Source organism: Oenanthe melanoleuca, chromosome 4 (genome assembly GCF_029582105.1).
Source record: "Oenanthe melanoleuca isolate GR-GAL-2019-014 chromosome 4, OMel1.0, whole genome shotgun sequence".
NCBI classification, from domain to species: Eukaryota; Metazoa; Chordata; class Aves; order Passeriformes; family Muscicapidae; genus Oenanthe; species Oenanthe melanoleuca.
In genome coordinates this window covers 68,491,813-68,512,693 of record NC_079337.1, presented here as the reverse complement: position 1 = coordinate 68,512,693, position 20,881 = coordinate 68,491,813, and the positions used below count along the sequence as shown (strand labels likewise).

The following is a 20,881-nucleotide window of genomic DNA, read 5'->3' as shown; positions in this document are numbered from 1 at the left end:
CCAGCGCAGCTCTCAGCCCCGCTCCGCTCCGGGTCCGGCGGGGCTGAGCCGCGCTCGTCTCTCCGCAGGCCGGCGGGGAAGGAGCAGCGGCGGCAGCAGGAGGAGGAGGAGGAGGAGGAGAAGAGGAGGAGAAAGAGGAGGAGGATGAGGCCGAGCAGAGCGGCGTGACCGAGCCGCGGGCTGCTCGCCAGGGCTCGCACGCTCCAGCGCCGCGTCCCCCGGGCCGGCCCGGCCCCCCCGAGCCTCTGAAGTGCGGGTGGGGGCGCGGGGGGAGCAGCGGCGCTGGCGGCCGGCCCAGCCCCGGCTTCCCCGCCTCTATATAAACACACATTTGACTTTCTTTTGCCTCAAAGCGAACAGTGCAGAGGGGCTTTGCCCAGCAGCCCTGCCTCCCTCTTTTTTTTTTTTTTTTTTTTTCTCTTTCTTTTTTTTTTTTTTTTTTTTTCGTCCTCTCTCTCTCTCTCTCTCTCTCTCTCTTCCTCCTCCTTACAGAAGTCTGGTGAAAAGTCTGGGGCTCCCAAATAAGCGGCGTGGCGAGAGATCTTGTATTTATAGGGAGATATTTATATATATGTAGAGATAGAGCTATAAACCGAACCGGCTCGCTGCGTGTGTGTAGATACATATATACAGCTCTTTAATTCTTCCATCTCTCCAGCTCGTGGCTGAATTATTTTAAGATTTTTTGGAACTTTTTTTTTTTAATCTCGCTACTTTTTTTTTTTTTAACCTTTTTTCCCCCTTTTTCCCCCATTTTTTTTTTTCTTTTTCCCTTCTTTTTCCCCCCCTCCTTCTGCTGTGTGTGGCTTTGCCTTGCAAGCGAGCGAGACCCAGAGCATCTGCAGTTGGATTTTTTTGGGGTCTTTTTTTTATTTTTTTTTTTTTTTTCCGCCACTCCAGGGTTTTTAATTTTTTTTTCTCCTTTTTACTCTCTCCTTTTCCCCTCCCCACCCCATTTTTGAGGGGGCCGCTTTTCCTCTTTTTTTCCTCCCCCCTTTCCCCCTCTCTCCGTGCGCGCGTGGTGCTTTTCCCTCCGTGTCACTCTGTCAAGTTTACCCCAAACAAGCCCAAACTTCGAGCAACCACAGCTTTCCCCCTTTAAATTTTTTTTTTATTTTTTTTCCCTCTTTCCCCCCTCTTTCCCCTCGCCGAGGGGAGCGCAGAGGGGGGCGAGCCGGGGCCCCCCGAGCCCCAGGACCCCCCAAGCGGCGCCGAGCGGGCGCTCCGCACTCGCCCTCTCCCCGCGCGTGTTGTGTGGGTGCGAGCGCGGTGCCTGTCAAGGGGCTGTTTCTCTCCCCACCCTCCTCCTCCTCCCTTCTTTCCAAATATGCTTTTTGCAAGTTTTGATCTCGTCTCGGCACTGGCTACCCTCGCCGCGTGCTTGGTGTCACTGACTTTGCTGCTGGCCGTGTCCCAACAGCTGTGGCAGCTCCGCTGGGCTGCCACCCGCGACAAAACCTGCAAGCTACCAATCCCCAAAGGCTCCATGGGATTCCCTTTAATCGGAGAGACCTTCCACTGGCTCCTGCAGGTAAGGAGGATTCCCTGCTCTTCGCTGGGAGCTGGGTTGGGACCGCGCGTTTTTTTTTTTTTTTTTTTTTTGGGGGGGGAGGATTTTTTTAAAAGTGTTATTTTTTTTTTAGGGTGCTTTCAGCCCTTTTTGCCGCTTTATTTTTTTTCTCCCTCTCGTCTTCTTTTCCTTCCGATTGCATCATGCGGCTTCTCGGCGAGCTGGGGAGGGAGAGCCGGAGCCGGGGCAGCGGCGGAGGCACCGGGGGAGCGCGGCCGGGCTGGGCTCGCTCCCGGCGGGGATCGCCCCTGGGCTGCCAACCCCCTTCTCCTCCTCCTCCTCCTCTCCCCAGCCTCGCTTCTTGCCAAAAAACTCCAGCCCGGAGCGGCGGAGCCGGGCTGGGTGCGGGGGCTCCGGCGCTCGCGTCCCCCCCGAGCCGCGGCTCCGCTCCCCGCGCTGCTCCCGCGGCGGGGAAACCCGCCGAGGTAATCGGGAGATTAACCCGGGATTAACCTCGCTAAACGCCCAGCAGCGGCGGGCGGAGCGGGATCCCCCCGCACCGCGGGGCTGCCAAAAAAAAATCGGGGGGAAAGGGGGAAAAATCCGAGGTAGGAGGCGGCCGAGGGGTGCCCGGCTCTGGGGGGGCACCCCGGGGCTCGCAGCATCCCGGGAGGGAACCCCCGAGGCGAAGCCGCGCCAGGGTTTCCCCCTCTCTCTCTCCCAAAAAAAAAAAAAAAAAAAAAAATTAAAAAAAATTAATTATAATAATCAAAGGAGGATGCTCCCGCCCTTCATCGCCGCGGCCGGCGGCGGGGCAGGACAGCCCGGTCCCGGCGGGGACAGCGGCGGCGTCCCCCGGTGTCCCCCCCTCTCACCGCCACCGCCGGGGAAGCCCCGCCACGGCGGCCCCGCTCGCCCCCGGCGCCGAAGGGGTTAACGGCACGCTCTCAATAGGGCTTTATTTTTTAAAGAAATTTATCAGATTTTTACAGGGGGACCAGAAAAGGGTTCTCGCTTTTCCACAGGCTCCGTCCAAACAGAGTCCAGGGCTAAAAATACAAAAATTTTGTATAAATTGGACTCCATTCGCAACTTGTGCCGCATAAAGGTGCTCTTTGTGCTGCCCTGGAAATGGTGTACAAATAACTCTTTATTAATGCCACAAAAAGGACTTTAATTATATTTACGCAGATCAAGAAACAGGGTCACCTGAACATCTGAACCTCACAACCGCGCTTTTGTTTCAAAATAAACACCCGCGCTCCCAGCCCGGCGGCGCGGCCGCGGCGCTCGCAGCGCCTCTCCCCGCTCGCCAGGGGGGTTTTTTTGGGGGGACCCCCCCGCTATTGCTGCGGCTCGGCCGACAAAAGCCCCTGGAGCATGTGGGAAAGTTATTAAAGTCCCTGAAATCTGGAGATTTACTTAGGCAAAGCGCTGCCTTTTTCGAGTAAAATCAGCCTGAGAGAGGAGGGAGGGGAGAGAAAAAAAAAAAGGGGGGGGGGGGAAAGAGACAAAAAGAGAGGGGGGGAAATAAGGGGGAGGGTATCAAGGAGCGGGGGGGGAAATGAGAAAAAATAGGAATATGTTTAAAAGTGACAGGGGAGGTAAAGGGAGAAGTAAAAGGGAGGAGGAGGAGGAGGAGGAGGAGGAAGGGGGGGGAGGAAGGCACCGACCCCCGCGGGGCGGGCGAGCTGCACTCTGAGGGTAAAATTTTGGGCAGCACCCCAAAAATCCTGCCCAAATCCCCAAACCCCGCTCTGCCGTGGTGTGTGTGGGGGGGGGGGTGGAGGTTACCCCCCTAAAAAGAAAAAAAAAACCATCCCCAAAACCCCCGTGGCCACCCCCGCAGGGCTCCTGCTTCCAGTCCTCGCGGAGGGAGAAGTACGGGAACGTGTTCAAGACGCACTTGCTGGGGCGGCCGCTGGTGCGGGTGACGGGAGCGGAGAACGTGCGCAAGATCTTGATGGGGGAGCACCACCTGGTGAGCACCGAGTGGCCGCGGAGCACGCGGATGCTGCTGGGCCCCAACACCGTGGCCAACTCCATCGGCGACATCCACCGCCACAAGAGGAAGGTGGGTGGCACCGCTTTTTTCCCACCCCTTTTCTTTTTTTTTTTTTTTTTTAATTTTTAAAATTTTTTTTTTTTCCATTCCAATTCCATTTTATTCGCTTTTTTTATTGTTATTTTTTTCTTCCCTCTTTTCCCCGCGCTGATCCCTGGAGGAATTTCAAGGTGGGGTGGGGGACACGCCTGTGTCGCCCCCTGTGATGACGGGGAGGGCTCTGAAAAGGGCGAATCCCCAGGGATTGTGACGCTCCCCAAAATTCAGGGACACCCCGAGGGGCTTTTTCTTGGAGGGGATGGTCTGGTGACGCTGAGAATTTCCTTGGATTTTAAGGAATTTGGGATGTGAGAGGGGGTTCTGGGGTGAAGCGGCGGTTTTGGGGACTGGGAGGTTTTTGTGTCACCCCGAGATGACACCGCCCTCAGAACCCGCGGGACAGCCTGGTTTGGGGTGCTGAGAGATTTTTGTGTCACCCCCAGATCAGCCGGTTTGGGGGTGCTGGGCCCCTTTAGTGTCACCCCCAGATCAATCCGGTTTTTGGGTGCTGAGCCCCTTTAGTGTCACCCCTAGGTCAGCCTGGTTTGGGGTGCTGAGCCCCTTTAGTGTCACCCCCTTTTGTGACACCCCAAGACCACCCTGGTTTGGGGTGCTGAGCCCCTTTTGTGTCACCCCCGAGGTGACACCCTGAGATCAGGCTGGTTTGGGGGTGCTGAGTCCCTTTAGTGTCACCCCCAGGTCAGGCTGGTTTGGGGTGCTGAGCCACTTTAGTGTGACACCCCGAGACCACCCTGGTTTGGGGGTGCAGAGGTGGGGACTGTCCCCGTGTCCCCCGTGCTGCAGGGCTGGTGGCAGTGGTGGCGTGGCTGTCACACCCCACCCTCCGTGGCTGTCACACCCCACCCTCCGTGGCTGTCACACCCCACCCTCCGTGGCTCTTTCCCAGCTGGATCTGGGCTGGGAATTATTTGGGAATAAAGTGTGTGTGTGGGGGGGTGTCCCCCCCACCTCTGCGGTGTGAGGACAGCACTGGTGACACTTCTGGGGACACGAGGCTGTCCCCATCCCTGCCCCAAGGCCAGGTCCCTGCTCCAGCAGCGTTTCCTATTTTTGGAGGCCATAAAATCCCTTCCAAACCTCCAAAAAATCCCTTCCCTCTTTTGTCCCAGGGGAGACGATGCAAAAACAAACAGCACATGACACCCATTAGTCACAATTTTTCGGAGTGACACCACAAAAAATAAAAAAGCTGTGTCTGTCCCTGCCCCAAACCTCAGTCCCTCCGATTTTGGGGTTTTTCCTCAAAAAGGGAGATATTTTTCCAACCGAGGGGAACGGTGATGGGGCTGCCTCCATCCAGAAGGAGAATTGGTGGCAGGAGAAGTGCAGGGATTTGGGAATGATGAGTTTTCCTCGGCAGCAGCTTTGGCTCCCATTGATTCCCTCTCCAGGGGGTTCATTCCCTGTCCAAGGAGGGTTTATCCCCTCCCCAGGGAAGGTTAAGCAGGATCAGGCCGAGATCTGAAGGTGCCTCCGTTCCCATTCCCGGCTCCCTTCACCCTCCTGCACATCTGGATTATTTTTTGCTCATCTGACGCGGCCTTTGCCTGGATAAAACCCCGGAATTCCTGGGGAATTGGGCTGTGGGGTCACGGAGAAGGGAGGCCTGACCTCTGCGGGATCCTGGTGGGGTTGGGGTTGGCGCTGCCAGCCCTGCCAGGGGCGATGCCAGCGGCACAAACCCGGCAGAGGTTTCTTTCCTCTCTCCTCTTCCCAGCGTTCTCATTCCTGGGTTTTTCCTGCTGGGAAAAAAAAAAAAAAAAAAACACGTGGCCAACTCTAAACTCAGAAACCCAAAAGTTTTGGAATGTTCTGAATCCTAACGATCTCTGTGCTCCTCAAGACCCTTTCTGCATCCTCTTTAGGCGCTGGATGTTAGGAAGGAATTGTTCCCTGGAGGGTGGGGAGGGGCTGGGATGGAATTCCCAGGTTTGCTGTGGCTGCCCCTGGATCCCGGCAGTGCCCAAGGCCGGGTTTGGGATTTGGAGCACCCGGGGACAGTGGGGGCTGTCCCTGGAGTGGCAGGGGTGGGATCGGTGACCACCAAGGTCCCTTCCACCTCCAGCCATTCCATCATTCCACGATTTTCGGCATCACTTGTGATTCCAATCCGGCAAAGCATCCTAATTCCTAATTAATTCCTAAATCCCAATTAACTCCTAAATCCTAATTCCTGCTTCGGGGTGGCCAAAAGCCTCCCGAGCTCAGGTATTCCAACAAAACCCTGTCCCAGGATGACCCCGGCTCCTTCTCCCACTCCTTGGTGCTCTTTGAGCTCCCACAAACTCTTTTCCCGAGATCTGGGATTATGAGTTATTTCTTTTTTAAACTTTCCTTTTATCGGCTCTGGGTTGAGTCCAGAGGGCTCAGCTCTGGAATTCAGGAATTCTAGCCTGATTTCTTCACTCCATCTCCTGCTGATCGCTGCTTTTGGGAGCTGAGCACCTCCCACCCCACCCACCCTTGGGCCGCTCCCGATTCGGGGAATCCTCCCTAAAAACCCATCCCTGGAGCTGCGCACGGTGATAAGCCGAGCCTGCCTCTAATGGGGTGAAAATCGATCGTTCTGTCTTATCACGATTCCGAGGAGCAGATGAAATCTCTTCCCATCAGGTGCGGCCTCTCCGGAGCTCGTCAACCCCGAGCTTTTATTCCGACTTTCAGCTCTCCCCACCCTGAAACTCGCAGAGCTCCCAGGAGAAAGGATTTGGATTTAGGACGGGCTTAAATCTTAAAACGAGCCCGAGTTCTCCTCTTGGAAAAAGCAGAATTTCCCACGGAATCCCCAAATTTCCACAGTGAGGCTGCTGCTCCTGCGAGATTCACAAAAATCTTTGGAGCAGCTGGAAGCTCTGTGGGGAGAGGATTTCCTGGGAAATCTTTTTGGTGGGTGATGATCCAGTTGAAAACATTGTGGGGTTTTCTGGTGTCGTGACCTCTCACATTCTGGGCTCTGCTTCATCTCCAAGCTCGAGCCTTCATTTGTTCCTTTTCAACTCCCTGATCTTGTCAGAAATTGCAGCGGAATTCCTCACCTGGCGCAGGATTTTGGCCAAAACGAGGAAAAGCAGAGCGTGGAACCCACCTCTGCAGCCCTCCCAACCTTTTGGGATCATCCCCAGCTCTTACCCGCGGCCATAAATCCCCCTCAGCTTCCCCAAACCCCTCGAGCTGCGTTTATTTCCAGCAGCTCCCCCATCCCAGCCTTCCCTGGCAGGCAATCCTCGCTCTCCAGATTGTCACCGGGATGTGGAGATGAGCTCCAAACCCAACATGTTCTTGCAGGAGGGTTCTGGGATCTTGCCAGGGATCAGCTGCTCGCTGGAGCTTTCCAAGGAATTTTAGCTGCTCGGTGGAACTCCTGGGATCCAGGAATTGTGGCTGGATCTGCTGGAGGATGCTTGGGATCGGGGATAGGAGGGATTGTTTAGATGTTGGAGCTCTTCTCTCTTCCCTGTTTCCCTGCCTCAGCTGATTTTTGGGATCTTTATGGGTTCATTATCCCGTTCCATATAGAATATCCAGAAGTATTGATCCTGTAGGTAAAAGGTTCTGGTTCCCAATCCGAGCCCTATGGAAGCTCTCTGCTTTTTCCCATCTCATATTTATCACATTTCCCCTCCAGGAGCCTGTCAAAATCCCTATAAATGGGAGGAAACCTCCTTGTTTTGGGAGATGAGCTCTCCATTTACAGAGAGGGAATCCCAGGAGGTGGAATCAGCCTGGAGCAGGGATGTGGGGCAGGATGGAAGGCTGGGAATGGGGAATTCCTGCAGCAGGGAATGCCTGCACTGCAGATGTCACTGGCACTGAAAATTCCTATAAACTGAGGAAAACCTCCCTGTTCTGGGAAGTGAACTCTGCAGTCATAGAGAGGGTTTGGAGTCAGCCTGGAGCAGGGATGTGGGGCTGGGAACAGGGAATTCCTGCATCATGGAATCCTTCATCCCCTGTGCTGGCTCTGGCCTGGACAGAGCTGGGTGATCAGAGCAGTTTCTATAAAAGCAGCTCCCCACTCCTCTCCCACTTTTCTGGGATCTTTGTCCCAGCCAGGCTGTTCCTGCTGCTGGATCTCGGAGGTTGTGTTGATGTTGGAGAAGGATCTGGGCCACCCCTGCTGGAGCCGGAGCTCCACAGTGGAATTTTTGTCTGGAATCACCTCCAGGTTCCTCACAGGAGGGACCCCAGGGGCTGAGCAGGGTCTTTGCTCCCGGTTTTTGGTGGCAGATCCCTGTCCCTGCCCTGAATGTCATCCCTGGGGATTGGAGTTCTTGCTGGAATTTACTGGGAAGGGTTGGTGGGATCATTCCAGCTCCTGCTTAGTGCTCTGGTGGTCATCCCATTCCCATTCCCATCCCATTCCCATTTCCATCCCATTCCCATTTCCATCCCATTCCCATTCCCATTCCCATTCCCATTCCCATTCCCATTCCCATTTCCATCCCATTCCCATTTCCATTCCCATTTCCATTCCCATTCCCATTCCCATTCCCATCCCATTCCCGTTTTGGCCACCCAGTGGTGTCACCTCTGCCATTCCCTGTCTCTTCCCTCCATCCTTGTCCTGTCTGATCCCATCTTGTCCTTGTGGATCTCTTCATTTCCCAGAAACTCAGGATTTTGGGAGCGTTGATTCCAGGGTGAAAGGAGCTGTAATGAGCTGCTCTGAGGAATCCTGCAGTCTCTGCTTTTATGGGATCCAATTCCAGCGGGAAGCTGGAATTCAGCCCTCCTGTGCCTGCAAGGGATGCTGGTGGAGAAGGAAATGGGAATTGGAAATGACCAGGACACAGCCTTTAGGGTTTAGGTCAAGTCTGAGCAGCCCCCAGGGCCAGGAAGGAGATTCCCAGTGCAGGATCCACACGGGAAAGGCGGGATCAGAATTTCCTTGGGATCATCCAGCTCGGCAGGAGAGCGCCGGGCTCGTGTTCCAGCAGAGCCATCCCAAAATAGGCACCAAAAAAAAAACCAACAAAAAAAAAAGGGCAAAGATGGAATAAAATAAAAGCAATCCGTGGGATTGCTGGGGAGACTTCCAGAGACTCCAGGAGGGAGTGGAGCGGAGGAACGGCCCTGGTTTGTCTCAGCTTTGTCCAAAGCTCCATCGCTCATTAACACACCACAATTAATGCTCTGCCTCCGAGGCACACAAGTGTTGAGCTCATTAGCACCGAGTGGAAAGGTCCGAGGCTTTCATATCGTTTGCGGGGGGATTAAGAACACAAAAGGGGCCATAAATTTACAGCCAAATATAAACCAGCTGCTGTGGGCTCGGCTGGGGGGGAGGGAAGCGTCGGGATCGGGGTTGGGATGGGGGAGAGGGCTGGAGGAGGAAGGAGGGATGGGAGGTGGCAGCAAGGGATCTTTTCCTGCAGAAAACCTGGAGTGAGGTTGTTGAAAAGATTTTTTTTTTTTTTTTTTTAGGGTTTTTAGGATTATTTTTTTTTGTGTCTATCCAGCCCTCCCACCTCTATTCCATGTGCCCGTGGTGGAAAAGAAATCAACCCAATCCATCGGGGTCAGCTCCCAAAATTAGATCAAATAAGCTGAATTCCTGCTGCCATCAGCTCCATGCCCTGGGAACTTTAATCCAGGGGCAAAAGCTTCTGGAACAGGGAAAATCTTCCATGGATGGAGGATGGCTCCTGCTCCAGGGGAAGAATTCCAGGGCTGGGTTGGCTCCTGGATTTTAGACCGAGCAGTGCTGTCATCTCCAGGGGTGTCAATCCAGAGTAATTGCAAGGGATTGAAAAAAAAAAAAAAAAAAAAAAGCCAAATGGAGGAGCTCCTGGCTAAAACACAAATTTGGGAGGATTTCACTCTGCCTTCCACCCCAAAACTCCCCACGAGCTCTGAGCCTGCTGTGCTGGCAGAGCAGGATGGTGGCTGTGGGACACCCTGGGAGCTGAACATCCCCAAAATTGGATTTTCCTCCTTCCTGTGAGTCCAGGGTGGGAGTTTTTGGGTGTTTGGGGAGGCACCGAGAAGGGGAAGCCCCTCCTTGGGCTCTGAGCTGGGTGGAACTTCCAGAGGGATGGGAGCAAATCCCTGGGATTTGGGATGTCAGGGAGTCAGGATCCTTCCTTTTTCCTTTTTCCTTTTTCCTTTTTCCTTTTTCCTTTTTCCTTTTTCCTTTTTCCTTTTTCCTTTTTCCTTTTTCCTTTTTCCTCCTCAGTTGAGATTTGTATCCCACTTCTCCCTCAGGTGGTAACGGAGCTCTCCATCACTTCCCAGGTGGAATTTTTTCCCATGAAATCTCTCTCAGCTGCTGGTTCTCCAGCTTCCTTCTCCTCATAGGGCAGCACCTTGTGGGGTCACCTCAGCCTTGTCACCTCCTCCCTGGAGGAGCTTTAGTCCTCACCTGGTCTGCAGGAGCTCCTCAGGTGTTTGCTCATCCCATGGAGGTCCTGAAATCCCCAGGATTTCCTTGGAGAAATCCCTTTTCCAAGCTTTTTTCCCTTATTCCTGCTACAAGCTCGTGCATGCTCTGGAAGGTTTTTATTCCTTTGGGATGAAGTGGCTGCACCGTGGATCAGGAATTTCCCACTCATCCCCTCCTGAGTGTGGCCACCTCTTGCTCAGCTCTGTTCCCGGTTTCTGGAATTCTTGGTTTGTTTTTAAGTCTGGCTTTGTCTCTAGGAGAGTTCCTGATCCTTTTTCCCCGGACACAGCTCCCATTTCTTTGACATCCATGGATTTGGGATCGTTCTCCCCACCTTGAGGAGGAGAGAATTCACCATAAGGTGAATTTTGTTCTCCTTTTCCTCCCTAAATAATCCAGGAGAGGACACTTGGAGCAGCATTCCATGAACCCCAGTGCCTTTTGGTGTCCCCATAAATTTGGCTGAGAAGATGAAATTTCTCGAGGGAATTTTGCTGGGGATGGAATTTTTGGGAGGCTGAGGCAGCTTTGCAGAGGGGGTGCTGAGGCAGGTCCTGCTTGGTCCTGGCTCTCCCCCACAGCCCCTTTAACCTCTTGGCCCTTGGGGTTGAAGCAAGGCCTTGGATGGTTTTGAGATTTGTAGGAGAGATTCTTGAACATGGAGATTTTTGAGTTGAGGGGAAATGCAGATCTTGGGCTTAATTTTATTCTGAACTGGACTGGAAATGCTGGAGTTTCTCATGATCCTATTTTTTTTTTTTTTAAACATGGAAAAATCAAGGGGTAGGGACATCCCTCTCAGGTGCATCATGACATGACCCAAGGATCCGAAATGATCCGTTTTTTCCAGCAGATTTTTTTGAGAATCATCCCAATTCCAGTGCAAGTGCCTTTGGCAAAGGCACATCATTCCTTTTAGCCTGGAGGCTCCAGCTCCTGTTCCCAGACTCCTGTTGGAGGCTGGAGCGTTCACGAGAGCCTGGATTCCTCCAGGATGGAGCCTTCCATGCCCTCCCTTTTTCCAGAGGGAAAAAAGGGAGAAAAGGAATCAGCTCTTTGCTGTGTGCAACGGCCAAACCTTTTATAAACAGACCTCAGAGTGTCCGGGCAGGAGCGAGATTTTTTTGGAATTTTCTCTCCTTTTGTGGTGCCTTTCCAGCTCTTTTGCTGTGTTTTCCCTTTGTTCATGCTCCCAGCACCAGGACGGCCTCTTGCCCACGAACCACCTCCAAAAATATCCCGGTTTTCAAGCCGGCTGGAGCATGGGAATGGGCTCTGGAGAGGGGCAGCCATCCAGGATAATGTGGTGACGGGACAGGGCTGGGACAAGCACAGCCTGGTCTTTGGAAATGTGGGAAGAATTAGGACGAATCCAGGTTGAGATGCTGCTTTGGATGCTTCCCGACGTGTCCCGTCGGCCAAACCTCCGGCAGGTGCCAAACTGGTTCCTGAAAACATTTCCAGGCTCATCCCGCCCCTCTTTGGTCGGGCCAGCGGCTCTAGGCTGGATGGGATGCAGGTGGCTGATCCCAGGATTTCAGTTTTCCTCCTGGAGGGGAGGAACAGAAAGCTCCATTCCCTCTTTTGGGAGGGTGTGACAGATGGGAGCGAGGGGCCTGCAAACCATGGATGGCAAAAGGCAGGGATTGGTGCTTGGAGTGGGAAGGAGAAATCCATGGAAAACATGGCTCCCTACACCCCAGCCATGTCTGTTGGAGCTCACAGAATTCCCTGAAATTCCCTCTCCTTGGTGGTTTAAGGGTGGGACTGGGAGCATTTTACTGTCACATGGAGCTGAGGCACTGGGAAGGCATTTTCTGCCTTTGGAAAACCATAAATCCTTAAATATCCTTTTTCCATGCGAGGCAGAGTGGGAAGGTTCCAGGCAGGCTCGCTGGGTGGTGGGGTCTCTGTCAGTGTGGGTGTGTGGTGGAAATGAACACCCTTGGATGGAGCAAATTCCCAGATTTGGCTCTTTTGGGATATATCCCAGTGTGGAAAAACTGGGGGCTCTTTCCAGCATCCCCAAAAAGTCCTGGCACTGCCGTGAGCCCTTGTGGCTGTGTGCCACCACAGCCAGGCTGTGGCATCTCATGGTTAACAAAGCTGAGCTTAGAGATGATTTTGCCTCTTGGCAGCTCTGGAAAAACTTTTTTTTGCCCTGATTCTCCTCGGCTTTGCCTGGATTCGCTCCTGGAGCAGCCGAGCCGCTCGGCTCGACTTCACTAGAGGGCGCAGGAATTTTAGGCTAGGAACGCGCCGGGGTTTGTCGGGGAAAGTTGGCTGCCTTCTCCTCCTTTTTAATCAACTGGAAAGATGCAGGGTTGAACTGGAGGTGACTGGAAGGGGATCCAGACTTGTGTCTGGCCGGGGAAGGATCTGCTGACATGTGGGATTAGGCGGTGCGAGCGCGGCGGCGGCGGCCGGGACGGAGCAGCGCGGCCGGGGCTCGGGACGTGGTTGGGAGCTCCAGGGAGCAGCCAGCTGGAGGAGCCTCCTGGCACGAGGAGAGCTCCCAAAATTGCAGAGAAACAAAAAAAAAAAAAAAAACCCCTCACCCCCTCAGCGCTTAATGCTTGTCAGGCTGGGCAGGTTTGTGTTGATCCCACGAGGGTTCGGTTTTCTCTTCCAAAGGATCCCACTCATCTGCTCCCATCAATTCTTAGGACAGGATCTCTCCTCCTGGGAGCCTGGCTTGATCCAGGGGTGTGGATCCAGCCCCCCACACCATGGCAGCTGTTTTGGGACCTGAGACACGTCTGGGACTGTGTTGTGTCCTTTCTTCAGGGAGCAGGGGGTTCCCAAATGCTTCTCCTGTGGGGAGGACGAGGCCAGGAGCCCCCAAAGGCCACCTCCGTTGGGATGGCAGCTCCGTTGGGATGGTGGCTCCAAGCAGGGATGTAGACCCGGTGCTCCTAAAGCAGAGGCTGTCCCCTCCCTGGCCCTGCTTCCAGCTGGGGAAACTGAGGCATGGGAAATGTTCCAGGACATTCACTGGGAGCCTTTGTCCTTATCCCAAGCTCCTCAGCATGGATGAAGGGCAGGTGAGAGCTGGACGGGGAGACAGCAGTGTCCCTTTGCCAGCCCCAGCTGGGTGGTCTTGTCCCCTCCCTGCAGAAGAGCTCATGGATCCTGGCTCTGCATCAAACCCCGGGGTCCTGCTCGTGGACAAAGGAATCGTCCCTTCCCCATTCTCTCCTCACCTTCCCCGTTCCCTTCTTACCTTCCCCACTCCCTTCTTTCCTTCCCCGTTCCCTTCCCACCTTCCCCACTCTCTTCCCACTTTCCCATTCCCTTCTTGCCTTCCCCCCTCTCTTCCCACTTCCCTACTCCTTTCCCACCTTCCCCACTTCATTCTCACCTTTCCCACTCCCTTTTTACCTTCCCCATTCCCTTCTTGCCTTCCCCACTCTCTTCCCACCTTTCCCATTCCCTTCCCACCTTCCCCACGCAGCCCAGGGTCTCGGCTTTTCCCCCTCCAGCTTTTCCTGCCCGAGCAGCTGCTTTTTCCAGCGGAAAACGCCTGAAGCTCGCTGCCTTTCCAGGCTCCAGAGCAGCTCAGGGCCGCCGCCGCCCCGTCCCGTGCCCTCGCCGCGCTCTCGCTCCCTGCTGTTCATTCATTCATTCACTGATCCCTCCTCTCATTCATTCATTCATGCCTCGGCTCCGTGCGGCCATCCAGCCACGGCTCCCTGTCCCCCAGGCTGATCTGCCCGGATTCTCTTCCCTATCCACCCTCCCATCCCGAGATTCCCACAGGGAGCTCCGCGCCGGGCCCTGCCGTGCGCCGGGTTTCGCTCGGGGCTCAACCCGGGGCATTGTGGAGCCTCCTGCCCAGAGCTGCGAGGGGACAGAGGTGTTTTTTCACCAAACAAACTCCCAGGGAACGCCGGGGCATTAGCAATGAGGGGTCGCAGCCAGGAAAATATTACCTTTCCCTTGGAGTGCTGACTGCGGAGGAAATTCTCACATTTACAGCTCCGGCGAGCCCGGCGCTCATGGAAAAGAGGGGGCGGCTTTGATTTCGCTCCTCTTGGTGGGTTTGATAACTTGGCAGCCCCCCCACCTCGCCTGCATTCCCGCCGGGAAGCGGCCACCGGTGGAGGCTCCGGCGCGCGGCTCCCTCCTTGGAATCCTGGTTTAATTGGATTTTCCTGGAGGCCTGCGGTGCGTGTGCGCCCTGCCCCGTGCGTGTGTGTAGGTTAATAAAAAATAAACAAACAGCACTTTCCCCCCTTCTCTCGGGGAGGGATGCGGCGGGAATGCCGAATGAAAGCGCTGCTGTGCCGGGAAGGGACATTCCTGGCATTGCTGAGCTCCTCGAGCGGGCCCGGGCCCAAATTGGAGGAAAAAAATTGGAGTAAGGAGCCGTTAGCGTGGGGGACCTGGGGAGGCCCAGTCCTGCTCACTGTTTACTCGCAGAGCTTAAATTAACGCTGGCTGCTGACATCAGGAATTTTTTTTTTTTTCCCCTGGTTTCCCAAGGAAATGAGCCGAGGGCGATCGCGGCCTCTGCGTACGTGCAGCGGCTCTTCCCTGCCTGAACCCCTGTCGGAGTTCAGCCAGATTCCACAGAGATCCTAAAGGCTCCAAAATAATTATTTTACTTCATTTTGCATCCGTGAAAAAAAAAAAAAAAAAGAAAAAAAATGGTGGTGGAGAGGTGGGAGGAATTGTCGGTGCTTCCCGTTGGGAGAGTTGCGTTTTCCTGTTGTGTTTTTCTGTGCTGGACGCTGGAGAATCCCTGTGGAAAAGGGGCATTGGTGACACCCAGACCATGGGATGAGCAGAACTGGGATCCTTCGGACATGGAAAGCTGGCTCAGTCCCTCCTGCCACACATGGGAGGAAGGAATTCCTCCCATCCCTGGCTCGCTCCGTTATTCCCTGTCGCTTGTGATGGTCACAGTGGGAATCTCGGCAGGAGTTGGCGTTTCTGGCAGCTTTTTTAGGAGCTGGTGGCTCTGGATGAGGAGCTTGGAATGGTGACAACTCCTTGTGATGACTTGGTGAAAGCCAAGTGTGTTGGGGCCGTGTAGAAACCTCTCCTTGCTGTTTCCTGTAGGTTTTCTCCAAGATTTTCAGCCATGAGGCTCTGGAGAGTGGGAATCTTGGGAGAAGTTGGTGTTTCTGGCAGCTTTTTTAGGAGCTGGTGGCTCTGGATGAGAAGCTTGGAATGATGACAATTCCTTGTGATGACTTGGTGAAGGCCAATGGTGTTGGGGCAGCGTAGAAATTATTTTTTTGCTGTTTCCTGTAGGTTTTCTCCAAGATTTTTAGCCATGAGGCTCTGGAGAGTGGGAATCTCAGCAGGAGCTGGTGTTTCTGGCAGTTTTTTTAGGAGCTGGTGGCTCTGGAAGAAGCGGTGTCAAGCTTTTGACCTTGATGAAGACTGAGTGCGCTGGGGCCATGTTGAAATTTTTTTTTTTTTTTGCTGTTTCCTGTAGGTTTTCTCCAAGATTTTTAGCCATGAGGCTCTGACGAGTGGGAATCTCAGGAGAAGTTGGTGTTTCTGGCAGCTTTTTTAGGAGCTGATGGCTCTGGATGAAGCGGTGTCAAGCTTTTGACCTTGGTGAAGGCTGAGTGCGCTGGGGCCATGTTGAAATCTGTTTTTTTTTTTTTTTTTGCTGTTTCCTGTAGGTTTTCTCCAAGATTTTTAGCCATGAGGCTCTGGAGAGTGGGAATCTCGGCAGGAGCTGGTGGCTCTGGATGAAGCAGTGTAAAGCTTTTGACCTTGGTGAAGGCTAAGTGCGTTGGGGCCATGTCGAAATCTTTTATTTTTTTGCTGTTTCCCGTAGGTTTTCTCCAAGATTTTCAGCCACGAGGCTCTGGAGAGTTACCTCCCCAAGATCCAGCTGGTGATCAAGGACACCCTCCGGGCCTGGAGCAGCAACCCCGAGCCCATCAACGTGTACCACGAGACGCAGAAGCTGACGTTCCGCATGGCCATCCGCGTCCTGCTGGGATTCCGCATCCCCGACGAGGAGCTCGGCCGCCTCTTCGAGGTCTACCAGCAGTTCGTGGAGAACGTCTTCTCCCTGCCCGTGGATCTGCCCTTCAGCGGATACAGGAGGGTGAGATTTGGGTTGGGTTCTCTGCCCTGATAGCACCGATTAATTCACGGGCGTGGTGATTAATCCGCGCCTTTCCCGGTTTTCGGTGGGGTTTCTCATCCTCCCACCTCAAGGAGTCCACTGTGGGCCACGATTCCTGATTTAGTGGGGAAGACAGAGGAAAAGCCATCCCTTGGTGATTGGAGTGGTTTGATAAGAAAATAGTCAGGATTGGCCCAGATTTAATTAATATTTTCCCTCATTTGGCAATTTTCCCGTATTTTTTTAGTTCGTGGAACTCTTCTCCTTTCAATTCCCTCCTGTCCTCAGAGTGAAACAGGTCCTTGTAATTCCAAGAACTAAAACAGATCCTTGTAACTCCCAAAACTAAAACACCTCCTTCTAATTCCTGGAGCATTCCAGTTTTTTTTTTTTGGTTGTTTTGCTTTGGTTTTTTTTAATGAATGATGCAAAATGAAAACATAACAAAAAACAGGCATAAAACCATGGGTTTTTTTCCATGGAGAATTTTGATAACAGAAATACAGGGGGCTCAAAATTTATTTTTGTGGTATCCCTGCAAATCTTTTTTACTGCTGTTTGCCCATGGGAATGATTGCATCCCCTTGGAGTCCGGAATCATTCCCAGCATCAGGTTAGCCCCGAGCAGCTGCGCCCCCGTAGGAATTGCTTTAGTGGGACCAGGTGATCAAATTGCTTGGGAAGGGGATTCTTTGGGATGAATGGGCTTTCCTTTGAGAGATGATTTTCCCAGGGGTTTCCATACATCCCAGGAGGAGCCGGGGGGCTGTGAAGCGGTGCCGGACAGGGGCTCCCAGCCCAGACCCATCATTTACACCTAGGTGTTGATTGCTCCTCCTGTGATCTCCCCAACTCTGTCTTTACTCCTCCCGCCCGGGGGACACCTCCAACATCCTCACACCCCTCTTTGAGCCTCTGCTTTTATGGCTTGGACCTGTCCTGAGCACATCTGCAGCTCCTGGGATGGGCAAGGTGCTGCTGGTGGTGTGGTCTGAGCAATTCCCGCTCCACAGGGAATCCGGGCTCGGGAGACGCTACAGAAGGGGCTGGAAAAAGCCATCCAGGAGAAGCTGCAGAACACGCAGGGCAAGGACTATGCTGATGCCCTGGACATCCTGATAGAGAGTGGGAAGGAGCACGGCAAGGAGCTGACCATGCAGGAGCTGAAGGTAAAGCTCTTCCTCGAGGCCTTGGGGTTGTTCTTGTTCCTGTTCTGCTCAGGGTGAGGTCTTCCCCAAGGGAAAAGTGTGGGATGCTCCAAGGAGGGATTTTTGGGGCAGAGATGAGCAGAGAGAGATGGGTGACCACGATGTGTTGGTAGATGCTGCTGTGGTGGATCCAAACCAGCTGCTTCTTTTATTTGCTGGTTTTGCCCAGCCTTTTCTGCAAAGCAGAATCGTTCAGCTTGGAAAAGGCCTCTGAGATCACTGAGTCCAACCTCCATCCTCACTAAACCACGCCACAAAATTCCACACCTGCGCGGTTTCTGAATGTTTTCAGGGATGGTGGTTCCATCCCTGTCCCAGGCAGCCTTTTCCAATGTTTGACCCCTCTTCCAGGAAAGAACTTTTCCCCAGTATCCAACCCAGACCTCCCCACTGAGGTCACAACAGAAGCCTTGATCAGCTGCATCCCTTGACCCTTCAACTTTTCCTGGTGCCTCCTTTGCAGGGCACAGGAGCCCTGCTGCAAGTTCTTACCTGCAGCTGGGTCCTGCCGTGCCAGGAGCCACCTCCTGGGTTTTTTTGTCTGATCCTCTGAGGTTCTGTGTGAAGCTCCTTGTGGTGACTTTCCAAGGAGTGACCAAGCTGTGGCTGCTGCATCCCTGGAAGTGCCCAAGGCCATTAACAATGGACTCAAACTCTGCCCAGGTTTCCCTCACCCATCCTGGTGGGTGGGAAATCACGCAGGAGAATCCATCTCCCTCCAACACCTCCCTTTGTAGTCCACTCCCATTTTTCCCTCTCCCAGCTTTGTGACGTGATCCTTCCTCAGATCACTTGGATCTTAAATCTCCGGAGCTGCTGTTTTGGGGGAGAAGCTATGGCTGCTCCATCCCTGGCAGTGCCCATGGCCAGGTTGGATGGGAGAAACTGGGGATGGTGGGAGGTGTCCCTGGGGGTTGGAACAAATCTCAATCTCAGAGTTCCATCCATCCATCCATCCATCCATCCATCCATCCACCCATCCACCCATCCATCCATCCATCCACCCATCCACCCACCCATCCATCCCTCCCAAAACCACTCCACGATTCTAAGGCCAGGCTGGAAAACTTTTGGGGGAGAAGAACACCCAAAAGAGATGCCCCAGCTCTGTCCCACCCCCGTGCCTCACCCTGGCTCCCCTCCTGCCCCCCAGGACGGCACCCTGGAGCTGATCTTCGCTGCCTACGCCACCACGGCCAGCGCCAGCACCTCGCTGATCATGCAGCTCCTCAAACACCCGCGGGTGCTGGAGAAGCTGCGGGAGGAGCTGCGGAGCAAAGGGATCCTCCACAACGGCTGCATCTGCGAGGGCTCCCTGCGCCTGGACACCATCAACGGCCTCCAGTACCTGGACTGCGTCATCAAGGAGGTGCTGAGGCTCTTCACCCCCATCTCCGGGGGGTACCGGACCGTGCTGCAGACCTTCGAGCTGGATGTGAGTACTGCTGCACCCCTGAGCTGATCAAAACTGCCCAGCTCGCTTGAGCCTGGCTTAGAGGAGACCTCCGAGGGGATGAATGAAGTCCTGCCTAACTAAGCCTTTCTCCCAGTGACAGGACGAAGGGATAAAGGCTTAAGCTGCACCAGGGGAAGTTTAGGCTGGATATTAGGGAAAAAAATTCTTTCCCAGGAAGGGTGGTTGGGTGTTGGAATGGGGTGCCCGGTGAGGTGGTGGAGGCACCGTCCCTAGAGAGGTTTAAGCCTGGATGTGGCACTCGCTGCCACGGTTTTGTGGATGAGCTGGTGTTAGCTCACAGTTTGGACTCGATGACCTCAAAGGCTTTTCCAGCCTAATTAATCCTGTGGTTCTGGCCGTGGGATTTGCTCCAGATCCAGCAGTGGTGGGATGTGGAGCAAGGGATGCGCCAGAGCTGCCAGAGAGCAGACGGGTGTGATGCTTCAAAGCCCAGCTCGTGACAGTGACGCCAAATCCTGAGCTGGGGTGTGACAGGGGAAAGGTTTACGGCAAAGGGCATCTCCAGGCTGCCGGATGACAGGCGGATTAGTCACTGCCATGGCTGGAATTTCCTCCCAGCAAAACAAAATCTCGGGAGCTGCCTTGTCACTGTAAATCCTCCTAATGCAGTGGTTTGAGTCAGAGACCTTTTAAAGTGCTCAGGGGATGATAAATCCACCCCATTTCTCATCGCCTGGGCCCTGACGTGGGTGTTGGGTGTGTGGTGCTGACAGGCAGCGGGGTGTGGGATGCTCTGGGATCCCTCTGGGACGCTCTGGGATGCTCTGGGAAGGGCTGGCTGATGTGTGGGGCATGGCACGGGAAATGCTGCTTCCCCTGCTCAGCACCACGGGGATCCTGGTAGGCAGCTCCTGCCAGTGACCACAAAGCAAATAAATGGATGGATCATCCCATGGATCCTTGGGATACAGGGAGGGAAAAGCCAGGAGTCACATCTCTCCGTGCTGTGCTGTCTGGTTTTCCTTTAAACCTGCACCACGCTTGAGGGATAAACCCCAAAAAAATGGGAATAAGCAAGAAAAACTGTGAGGGTGGTGCAGGCTGGCACAAATTGCCAAGGGATTGTGGACGCCACATCCCTGGAAGTGCCCAAGGTTGGATGGGGCTTGGAGCACCCTGGGGTAGTGGAAGGTGTGGAAGGGGAGTGGGACAGGATGAGTTTAGGGTCCCTCCCACCCCAAGCCATCCCACGATTCCACAGAAACAAAATTCCTCCGTCTCATCCCCCCACGCTCCCTCTGCAGCAGGCTTGACCCACTCTGCTCTCCTCTCCCCCCCTTCCCGCCTCCCCGCAGGGTTTCCAAATCCCCAAGGGCTGGAGTGTGATGTACAGCATCCGGGACACCCACGACACCGCTCCCGTCTTCAAGGACGTGGACGTCTTCGACCCCGACCGCTTCGGGCAGGGCCGGAGCGAGGACAAGGACGGCAGGTTCCACTACCTGCCCTTCGGCGGAGGCGTACGGACCTGTCTGGGCAAGCACCTGGCCAAGCTCTTCCTCAAGGCCCTGGCCATCGAGCTGGCCAGCACCAGCCGCTTCGAGCTCGCCACCAGGACTTTCCCCAGGATCACCCTGGTGCCCGTGGTCCACCCGGTTGACGGACTCAAGGTCAAGTTCTTCGGACTGGATTCCAACCAGAACGAGATCCTGACGGGCACAGACGCCATGCTGGGGGCCACCGTGTAGAGCCCGCGCCGGCGGCAGCAGGGACGGGCGGCCGGGGGGCGCAGGGGTGGGGTGGGGGCGAGGGGGATGGACAGCAGGGGAGGAGAGAGGGACGAGGAGCTTCTCCACGGCGCTCACCTCCGGATCCGGACTGCTTTTCCAGCAGGGAAGCCGCCGGGAGCGTTTTGCTCTTCCCGCGGGAGGAGGCCGGGGCGTCGGCGGCGGCGAGTTTCGCTGGGGAGGAGGAAGATCCGCAAAAGCCGAGTCGAGCTGGGATGGCTGACCGTACACAGTATCTAAATATTATAAATATATATATATAAATATCTATAAAACACTTCTGCTGCCAGGAGGAGAAGGCCCGACTGCGGGAAAGGCTTGGGAATCAGCCGAGGACCTGAGGTCTGGTGTCCCGGGG

The 20,881-nt window shown here is 54.5% G+C and overlaps 1 protein-coding gene across 1 annotated transcript; it reads left to right on the top strand.

The window, feature by feature from the left end:
* The first annotated feature begins 352 nt into the window (after window positions 1-352).
* On the top strand, window positions 353-20,488 carry LOC130252691 (cytochrome P450 26B1). Its single transcript, XM_056490519.1, has 6 exons — window positions 353-1,531; window positions 3,360-3,584; window positions 15,815-16,090; window positions 17,125-17,280; window positions 18,473-18,754; window positions 20,092-20,488. Exons 1-6 carry the CDS (start codon window positions 1,328-1,330, stop codon window positions 20,482-20,484), a joined length of 1,536 nt encoding a protein of 511 aa, XP_056346494.1. The 5' UTR covers window positions 353-1,327; the 3' UTR covers window positions 20,485-20,488.
* Window positions 20,489-20,881: the final 393 nt, after the last annotated feature.